Source organism: Leopardus geoffroyi, chromosome A2 (assembly GCF_018350155.1).
Source record: "Leopardus geoffroyi isolate Oge1 chromosome A2, O.geoffroyi_Oge1_pat1.0, whole genome shotgun sequence".
NCBI lineage: Eukaryota > Metazoa > Chordata > Mammalia > Carnivora > Felidae > Leopardus > Leopardus geoffroyi.
The window spans coordinates 162,571,453-162,581,879 of NC_059331.1; the positions used below are offsets into that span (position 1 = coordinate 162,571,453).

The window sequence follows — 10,427 nt, forward strand, 5'->3', positions numbered from 1 at the left end:
AAGACCCCACGCAGAATGAGAACAGCTGGGGTTTACTGGGCCACTGGTGCATGCCAGTCACCCCATCAGGCCCTAGGTATTATTCCCAGTCCTATTTTGTAGATGGCGAAAACAAGTTTCCAAAAAGGCTGAGTAACTAACATCAAACCACGAGTGAGCAGAGAAGCTGGGATTCTAGGGCAGGCACCTGACACTGGAGTCTGTGCTTGAGAATATGGCCAGTCCTGCTTGGCACCTTTCTGCTGCCTCCATCAAACCGTCCCATCTAAGAAATTTTTTTAAATCTTTATTTACTTTTGAGAGAGAGAGAGAGAGCAGAAGAGAGACAGGGAGACACCGAATCCGAAGCAGGCTCCAGGCTCTGAGCTGTCAGCACGGAGCCCGACGCGGGGCTCGAACTCACAAACCGCGAGATCGTAACCTGAGCCGAAGCTGGACACTCAACCGACCGAGCCACCCGGGTGCCCCTCAAACTGTCCCACCTAGACATTGCCCTGCATGTTGCACAACATTCCCGATCAAGTCTGTCTGTCCCTATCCTTCCACTGACCGGCTGCAGGACCCAGGGTGTGGCCCTTCTCTGGGGGGCTCCAGAATGCATGATCACTAGCATCTCGCCAAGTGACCACTTTTCTTTTGGTTCTGGTTTTGTTTCCTGCAAGAGTGAGACAAGGGCAAACACTCCCTAAGACGATGAACCCAGTGGCATTTTTATTTGTTGGCCACTTGGGCCACTGGGGATTGAGGAGGCCTCCGGCAGGCCCTAGTACCTGCAGGCCTCCTTCCCGCACACAACTTGCTGACACATCCCTCCGGGGTCTACCGTGGATTGCAACGCTCCATGCTGGGCCCCCTGAGTGCTGAAAGATCCAGAAGGCAGAGCTCCGGGCCACCCAGTAGCCACTCACCAGCACTGGGATCCGCGGGCGTCTCGCCTTCCTCGGAGTCCTCTTGTTCCTGCATGGTCGGCCTCTCCCCACGCTCCATCTGCGACATGAGGTCTGGTTTGGAAATTGCATAGTCTGGGCAGAAGGAAGGAAAGAAGGCATCCTGTGTGGTGAGGTGTCACCTGGGTGACCGGGACCCTAGGAGCAGCCACCCTACCAGTGGCCGTGTCGGAAGAGAAACGGGCCAAGTTCCCGGCCCTTCTCCTTAGGGGCCCTGGTGTGTGTGGGCCTGCACGCGTGTGCGTGTACATGTGTGTGTGGGCCTGCACGCATGTGCGTTAAGCAGGGCCTCCCACGAGGGAGCCGCAGCAGGCACCGCCTTCCACCGGTGGAGACTGGCCCTCTGTCATCTGTGGCTCCCGTTGCCGCCAATGCCTGCTCAGGTTCTCGTGACAAAGACCCAAGAGATTTGAAATCTCCTAGAGTGAAAAACTAATCCTGATGAAACCTAGAAGCCATCAAACTCGATAGTAATAGTGTGCCTCACATTAAAAAAAGTTTAAAGCTCTTTGGAGACAGAGTTATGAGATAAACCTGCGGGAAATACATGTGCACGTATTTGTCATAGGCGAGGCTTCTATACTAAATAGTTAACGTCCATCATTATATATAAAGAGCCTCTACAATAAGTGAAAAATAAAAAAGGAAATTTAAGTACGTAATTCACAGAGGAAATGCAAGTGGCCAGCACACGCAGGAAAAGATACACCAGTTCACCAGTCATCGAAGACAGACATACTTAAATAATGAAGTGTTATTTTCCACCCGACAGAAAAGACAACTATTTAAAATGGAAGGACATCGGTTCGGGCCAGGGCACGGTGAGACGACATTGTCACACTCTGTGGTGTAAACACACACAGCCTTCTGGAGGCAGTGGCCGTGGTATTGTAAACCTGCACTCTCCTTACTCGGCAAACCTCCTCCTTGGAATGTGTCCCATGGAAATACTCACGGAAGCACACGTAAATACACAGAGATGTTGATTACGTTTGGTGGCAGCGAGAAGACGCAATCGGCCTGCCGCTCACCGACAGCAGAAAGGTCAAACGCCCAGAGGTTCACCTGGAATGCTGCCCCGTCTTTCTGAGCTGACACGGAAAGCTGTCTACGGCCTACTGGTTGGTAAAACAGGTGAACAATCCCATTCGTGCATACCACAGACTGCATATGCACGAGTACCTGCCTCGTGTGTGCGTGCGTGTGTGTGCGCGCATTAATACGTGCCAAAGGGTCTGTGGTGGTTTCCTCTGGGGAGAAGTACTGGGGGGAGGGCAGGGATTGCTCCTTACTATATAAATCTAGATTGCTGAATTTTCACTATTATGTATGTACTTTCAAAAGAAAAGAAAAAAATGAAAAAGAAAAAAGTCCTAACGGGGAGGTATTGGTGCAGAAAATTAACGGTTCTGACAAGAATCAAAGTTTCTATGCAACAGCATATATAATGTTTTTCTCACTTTTTGTGTGTGTCCAAAGAGTTTCCCACCACAGAGAAAAGGATACCTATAAAACTAAAGTATATTTTCCCAGGTTTGCCTCTTTAAATGCTCTTATTAAAATGAAAACAGCAAGAGTCCACAAACTTTGGGGTATTAGAGTTCTCAGTGAAATTGTGACTTTTTGGTAGGGATCTGGCATGAGTATTAAACTCCTGGGTCACAGCCTTCTCTATGCACAGTAGAGACCAGAACCCGGGGGACATACGCCCTCCATCAGGGACAATGTTCAGTCAGCTGGATGGTCCAACGGGATCACTAACACCTGTCCCATCTCCCTCACCGGAGAGTCGGGGGATTAAGTAACGTGCTTCTCAGTGAAGCACCTCGCACTCTGTTTAATAATAGTTTGCTGGACAAATTCATCACACACACACACACACACACACACACCATGGGGAAACTCATATAAAGGTGAGACCCTGATGTCTGTCTTCCCCCTCCTTGCCCCAGTGTCCCTTGTTTTTGACTATGGGGAGCACTGGAGCACAGAACTCCCAACGTTTCCAAACCCCAGGCCGGTGTCAAGGAAGCCCCCCATAAGCGAACCTTCTCCTTACCCATAGAAACCAGAGACTCATAGTTGCCCCTCATCACGTTCTTGTAGAGCTCCTTCTGCCACTCTGACAGGTTCCCCCACTCCTGCTCTGAGAAATGGACGGCGACATCATCGAAGGTGACAGGGACCTGAAACCACACAAGCTCAGCTTGGACCGACCAGAAGGCAGTCACAGGCCCTCAGCTGCCAAATCACAAGGCGGCGAAAGGCTCCACTCTCCCCCCCCCCCCCCAACGCCCTGGCTCAAACACCTCTTCTTAGGACTGGAGTGGGCGAGGCCCAAAGGCACAGCTGTAGGTATTCACCACGGATCTCTCTAGAAACCTGGCCTGACTTTAGCCACTGTCCTGGCCCCACAGAGTAAGGGCCTCATTTTATCTGGTCCGTTTTCTGTCTAGGATAATCCTTGCGGCTCTAAAAGCATGGTCTGCAGACCAGCACCATGGTACCAGGGAACCTGCTAGAAATGCAGCCCCTCAGGCCCGCTGTAGGCCCACTAAATTGGATTCTGCGTTTAGTAAGGTCCCCAGGGGATTCAAGTACCCAAGAACATCTGAGAAGCGCTGGCCTACAGGATGTTGTCCAAGTCTCATCCCTACATAAGGCTGTGAACAGGGACAACACACAAAAGAACAGAAAGAAAACCAGTCCACGTTCAAGTTCTATCAGGATCTTCTGGGACATAATATTAAAACCCAACCACTCCCTAGCCTTTTAGGATACCTCTTGAAATCACATTTTTTTACTGGCATCAACATAATTTATAAGTCAACTGATAAAAGCGTCAGGCCGAACAGAGCCCTGGGACATTTCACCAAGTTCTCCGTCCACCTCAACAGCGAACCACGGGTTCACACCTGTTGTGAATTGAACACCCTTCCAAATCGACGGTCCCTGGTCACTAGGATGTCGTCGGACGTTCTCTTCTATTCACGTAGGGTTTTATTAACGGGACAAATCATCTGAATTTGGGCCATCTTGGGTTTAGTGCAGCAATGTTGGCAACTAGGTATCATTGTATTTGTTTCCTTTTTTTTTTTAATTTTTTTAATGTTTATTTATTTTTTGAGAGAGAGAGAGAGAGACAGACAGAGTGTGAGCCAAGAAGGGGCAGAGAGAGAGAGGGAGACACAGAATCTGCAGCAGGCTCCAGGCTCTAGCTGTCAGCACAGAGCTTGATGCGGGGCTCGAACCCACAAACCGTGAGGTCATGCCTTGAGCTGAAGTCTGGCGCTTAACCAACTGAGCCACCCAGACGCCCCCAGTATTTGTTGCCTTCTTAAGCATCTCTTTTCCCTTCTTTTATATGAAACTCCTAGAACACGTCCCAGTTCAGATGGCTCCTTGGGAAGCCCCAGTTGGGATAGCTCTTACCTTGGGAACTTCTCCGTTGCTCCCTGGTGGCAGTCGCAGGATCCAGAAATTTCGGTTTTTCAGCAGGTTCTCCATGTTCTCCAGCCGCCTCTGCAGCAGCCCGTACTCCTGCAGCAGGGTCCCCAGCACGACCCACTTGCTCTCCAGATGGTTTGCAAACTCCACGGCCGTCTTCTCGCAGTCCGCCAGCTTCTTCTCGGCCGTCCCCGTCCGCCCCTCCAGGGTCAGGAGCCGCATGGCCTGGGCCTCCAGTTTCCTCTCCACGGCCTGGACGGCAGCCCACACGGCCAAGCGGGTGATCTCCGCTGTCGGGAGCGGTGTGTCCTTCTGGGCGGCCGAAGAGATCTGGAAGGGGGTGTCTTTTTGGGAAACTGGGCTCTGAAGCAGGGGGTCCATGTCGGTCTCGGGAACTGTGGGGGACAGGGTCAGGGGGTCTTTCTCAGGAACTTCAGGCGAGTGGAGGAGGGCTTCTTGGTGGGGGGCGGAGTGGGACAGAAGTGATATTTCTTGTTCAGCAGCAGCTGGGGGTGGATACTGGGTCTCTTCTTGAGAAGCCGGGCGACCCTGGAGACGAGTCTCTTGCTCAGAAGTGGCAGGATACAGGAGTGAGGGTCCCTTCTGGAGAACGTGTGGCATCCGGCCAGAGGTCTCTAGCTTGGGAGTTTGGGGCAGGGAGGCTTGTCGGGGAATGGGGGGAGACGAAGAAGGAATTTCTTTGGGGGGAAGAACACGCGACTGGAACAGAGTTTCTCGGGGGGGTCCAGCAGGGGCCTGACGTGGGGTCTCTTCTTGCAGGACACTGGGGAAGGACAGAGGTGAGGAGCGTTGGGTCTCCATGTCCAGCTGCTGGACCTGTGGTCAAGGAAAGAAAGGGCAGGATTGAAGGCCACAGTCTCCAGCTGGCAAAATAAACGCCAAAGTCAGGCACCCACGTAAAAAAGGGTTTCCGGTTTATTGGCAATCAAGATCTGTTCCACGGACACGACTCTCTTCTTGAGAACCTCACGCTGATTCAGAGATCAGTGACCAAAGCACAACTAACAACCAAGAAAGGGCGGCCATGCCACCTTCTGCTTCGATGGAGGCGTCTCTTTCTTCACAACAGGTGCCTCACAGGATCACCCATGACCAGCAGCGTAGGAGACGGACGCTGGCCTTGGCTTTCGGTCCTGTCCACACGGACCACTGCCTGGTTACTCGACCTGTTCGCAGTGCCCTCACACGTGAAACAAAGACCACCTCGCTGAGTTTGAGCACTGAGCATGAAATGAAATAAAACCTGGCAAAACGACAGAGTTTTATCGGTGCTGGGCACTGTTACTACCCCAAGACTCCCAGCAAGGTGGGAGGAGACAGCGGTGGGGCCAGTGCTGTTCGAGGACTTACCTGCAAGACGAACATACCATCTGGCCCCACTGCTTCTTACGTGAATGATCAGGTAGTCCCAGCCCTCTTAATGCTTTCCCTCACTTACTCTAGTAGTGAGGACACACAATTACCTTGTTTCCCAGGCTCTTTGATAAAAGCTTACTGACTTAGCAATAGCATTTTTCAAAGGATTTATATGGTATAGGTTTGACTTTGAGACATGTTATATGGACCCAGCCCCTCCTGGAGAGGCTGAGTGGGCTTCTGGGCAGTCCAGGCTATAAGCAAAGAGAGAAGAGAGACCCTCAGCCAGGCCAGGGATATGGCAATTCAGCCACTTGTACGGGAGGCAAGGTCCCCGGGGCAGATGGTCCACTGAGGCAGGTGCACTCCTGGTGGTCTGGGCTCCTCCCTGTGGTTTGTGAGATGGGAACTGAGGAGCCAAGGCCTGGACAGACTGGAAACAGAGCCGAAGTCAGCCAGTTCTGTGACTCGCCTCAAGGCTGGTGGGGACTAGAACCAAAAGAAAGATCGATTCCTTTCGAGACTTTCTTTATTCACTCTCTTCCTATTCCCCACCTTGCTACATTCACATTGAGAGAATTCTTGTGTCACCGGGGAGGTGAAGCCAAGGTCTTCTGAATGACTAGCTCTGTATTTACTTATCCAGACAATCAATAGCTTTATTGGAGCTGAACAGAATTCCTTCTATAACATGTTTGTCCATTTCCTCATAATCTTCCTTCAGCGAATCTGAATGGCCTGTCACTGTGCCACACACAAGCGATCTTTAATACAACTGAAATGCCCCTTCTCTTTGTTTGAAAAGGAGTATATCCCTGGTGTCCAGTCTGACATGTAGTACGTGCTCAATAAACGTCAGCTGGATGAATGAACAGTATACGTGATTGGGTCACAACAAAAACAAAAATGACGCTCCTTCGGTCACCTGTCAGAGCCTAAACCTATTTACGTTTCCTCCCGCTCTCTTTCCTTTATTTGCTCATCCATTCACTCACGAGAGCCTTAACTGAGACAGCACCACACTCTCAAGCCAAGAACTGAAAACGTAAGGCCTGTTCAGGCAGAATGTTTTCCGAGGTAAGTACGATCTGAGAGCTCTGCAGCTAGCCAGATGTGAGAGCCTATTAGTCAGATAACAGCTAACAATTACTCAGCACTTACTGTGTGCCATGAACAGTGTTAAGCACGTTAAAGGGTTATCTCATTTAATCCCCAGGAAACCCTATGAAATAGGGACTCTGAGAACCATTCCCCACACTTAGCATATGAAGACGCTGAGGCGTGGAGAGGCCAACTCACTCGGCCAAGGTCACACAGCGGGCTGGCCGCAGAACCTGGGCCTGCGGGCAGCTGGTCGGTAAGTGTTCTGAATCCTCTCCACCTCTAACATCCAGAGGCATGGAGACTTCCCAAAGACCTGGGGGTAGGTTCTATGTTAGGGAAGGCCCTGCCCATAAAGACAGGGCCGCTGAAAGCCAGGGGTCAGGGACGCCTTTGAAACCCTAATGAAAGTTATGGATTCTCCACCCCCCCCCCGAAAAAACACACACCGGCCCCCACACAAAAGTCAGCGAACGCTTTCAAGGGCTTTGCAGACCCCTAGACCTGAAGACTCATCAACAAGTAAGCCATCTCTCAGCTCCTCACCGGTGAAGGCAGACAGAGGCCAGGCCTGTGGGACAGGAGCCTCAGACACAGGGCAAGTGACTAGCATAATGCAACACAATAAGCCCATCAGGGCCCTGTGCTGGGAGGGGGATTAGGGTATTTGTCTACAACTACTAGGAAGAAGGGAAAATCCCCAGGGGCCAAGTTAGTGTCCCTGAGTGATACAGGGGTTTAACTAAAACCATGACAAAAAGCCCCATCCAGTACAGTACAGAGAGCCAGCAGGCTAAGATACCTTTCCCAACCAGTCTCATCAGGGCTCAAGGAAACTACCATTTCTTTGCTCTCTATGATTAGCCTGGCTCTTCCCATTTCCAGATTTGGAGGACTGCTGAGGGATGAGGGGGCCACAGGAGCACACCCCCTCCTCTACCCCCAAATTAAAGCCCCTTGCTATAATGTCGTCAGTACCAATAAACCTGTGGCTTGATTTTACCCTAAGCATAAAGAAATGGCCAAGGAGAGGGATGGAGCTGTAAATATAATATCTAAGATGAACAAGCTTGCATTCTCAAACCATGGGGGGTGAGGGGGGGGGCAGAGAGGATTCTGGACCTTTATCACAGGATTTAACCGACTCTCCCTGCCTCCTGTATCCCAAGTGGATGGGGGTCTCCAGGCTTCATTTATCTTAGCAGAATAATACAGAACCATTCCTATCAATGTATAAAGAAAAGAAAAGAAAAGAAAAGAAAAGAAAAGAAAGAAAGAAAGAAAGAAAGAAAGAAAGAAAGAAAGAAAGAAAAGGAAAGAAAAGGAAAGGAAAGGAAAGGAAAGAAAAGAAAAGAAAAGAAAAGAAAAGAAAAGAAAAGAAAAGGAAAGGAAAGAAAAGCCGTGCCAGTTTCTTGTATGACCCGGTGTGGTTCACTCAGAATTATATACCATTCAAGGGCCCTGGAGACCTCAACCCAGAGGTGGGCATTTTGAAATCTCCACTGTATTTTGTTTTTCCAAGAGATGATGATGAGTTTTATTGAACCGGGAGGCTCTTTAGGAAGCGTTTATCCCGACCCCTTCCTGTACACACCAGTAAACTGAGGCTCAGAGGCACTGACCCTCATGCAGCAATCCTGCTCCCAGGCACAGCCACCGCATCTCAAAGAGCAGGTCTGCGGGGAGATTTTAGGACCGATTTTTGAGAATGGCCCATTAAAGAGGAACATCAGCTACCAAACCCCTAGGAGCTCGCTTCCCCGACCCCATCTGTCTGGACACCCAGAATTTGGCAGGGGGCCCTCCGGAGGCAGGGGCTGGAGGCCCCAGGCGCCGGAGCCCGAGGGTCACCTGCTCCCCACGACGCAACCGCTCGGCCGGGCGCTGCCCGGCCTCTCACCCTGCCGTCACCTCCCCCCCGACGGGCCGCGTCCACCGCAAGCCGGGCCAGGCCCCTAATCCAGGGCAGGCCGCCGCCAGAGCCGCCCCCCTCCCCGTCCAGGCCCGCCGCCCGGGAGGCTGGCCTTTCTGGGGACGCGGGCAGCGGGCCACGGATGACTCGCTACGTGACCTTGGGGCAGGCCGGCCGGGTCGCCGCCAGGTGTCTGTGCCTCAGTGTCTCCGCTCTGCGAAATGGGGAGAGCCGCGTCAGCGCCGCGCTCCGGCCGCGGGAGGCTCGGCGGGGGCGAGCTCTGCGGAAAACGTGCGGCGGCAACCCCGACGGACGCAGCGCCGGCTCCGCAGGGAGCGAGGCGCGCCGCCCCGGGCGCCCACCTCCGGGCCCGCGAGCGGGCCAGGCCCCGGCGTCCCCGCAGCCTCGCCCGGACGGCGGCCGGCTCCTCGGCCCCGCTGCCATCCCGCAGCCCTCCCCCCCCACCCCCACTCCCGTTAAGGGACGCGCGAGCCCTCCGGCCCCCCACCCCCCGCCCCCCACGTCGCGGCGTTTGTGTCCCTTACCGAGACCCCAGGCCGGGCCGCCGAGCCGGGGACGCGCAGGCCGTCCCCCGGGCCCCGAGTCCGCGCGTCCGTGCGCGCGCGGGCCGCCCTCACCGGAGCCGGGGCCGCCTCGGCCATGGCCCTGCGCTGTCCGGCCCGGGCCGGAGTCGCCGCCGCCGCCGCCGCCGCCGCCGCGCGGCCCCACGCAGGCCGCCCCCCCTCCCGGCCTCTCCGCAGGCGGCGCCCGCCCGGCCCTGCCTTCCCCGCCCGGGCTCGCGCGGCCGTCGGGCCCGGCCTGCTCAGGGCGGGCGGGGACGGAGCGGCCGAGCCGGGCGGCGGCGTCGGAGCGGGGCGCGCGGCGGTGCGGGCGGCCGGGCGGGCTGCGCCCCGGCCGCGAGCTGGGCCCCGGCCCTCAGCACCGGCCCCCGGCCCGCGCGCGGCCCCTCTGCGGCCGCGGCTGCGACCCCGGCTCCGGCCCCGGCCCCGGCTGCGAGCTGCGCTGCCGTCCCGGCGCCTCTTCAGCAGGGGAGCTGCACAGCAGCTGCCATGTTGATACAAACTGCATCCTGGGAGGCATGTCCCTCTCAGGCCGTTTAAAGAGAAACACTCCGAGGCTCGTCGGAGGCTGCAGGAACCCAGACAGCTCCATCTACAGCCGGTAGGAGCGAACAGTGTCGAGCGAGCAGCCAGGCGGCGACGGACACGCCCTGAGCCCCGGGCCAGCCCGTCGTGGAGCCCGGGCCGAACCGCTCGGCCTCCCCCCCGGGGTCCCCCCCTCCCTGGCCTCTCACCTGGGGTCCTCGCCTCCCCGGGCAGCCTGGGGCGAGACCCGGAGGCGGGAGAGCCGAGCACAAACAGCCGCGCGCAGCCAAGGCGACGTGCTGGGGTCTGGAGGCGGCTTGATTGGCTCCGACAGCCTTCCTCCCGCCGGATCCCCCTGCTCCTCTCAAACCCAGAACCCGGGTCGTTCCCTTTCAAAACCTGCGCTCACAAAGGGATCTAAGAAACCCGGCACGGCAAAGAAAGCCCGAGTTCATGTGACCGGCTCTGTGCAGCCCGGGTTCCAGGGAAGCGGGCTGCGTGGTTCCAAGGGTAACAAGGGGGCTGGGTGCTTTTGTG

The 10,427-nt window shown here is 55.1% G+C and overlaps 1 protein-coding gene across 3 annotated transcripts in view; it reads right to left on the reverse strand.

The window, feature by feature from the left end:
• Window positions 1–10,201, reverse strand: part of ZNF777 (zinc finger protein 777) — a 29,062-nt gene extending 18,861 nt beyond the window's left edge. Inside the window, exons 1-4 of one of the 3 annotated variants that reach the window (XM_045496064.1) lie at window positions 10,100–10,201; window positions 4,380–5,231; window positions 3,007–3,133; window positions 909–1,022 (exon numbers count right to left, since the gene is read on the reverse strand). In XM_045496064.1, coding sequence (XP_045352020.1) covers window positions 909–1,022; window positions 3,007–3,133; window positions 4,380–5,216 — 1,078 coding nt within the window. In that variant the 5' untranslated portion in view covers window positions 5,217–5,231; window positions 10,100–10,201. Of the gene's footprint in view, window positions 1–908; window positions 1,023–3,006; window positions 3,134–4,379; window positions 5,232–7,070; window positions 7,199–9,329; window positions 9,571–10,099 lie in introns of those variants that run through there. The other 2 variants (XM_045496063.1, XM_045496065.1) reach the window with 2 other exon arrangements.
• Window positions 10,202–10,427: the final 226 nt, after the last annotated feature.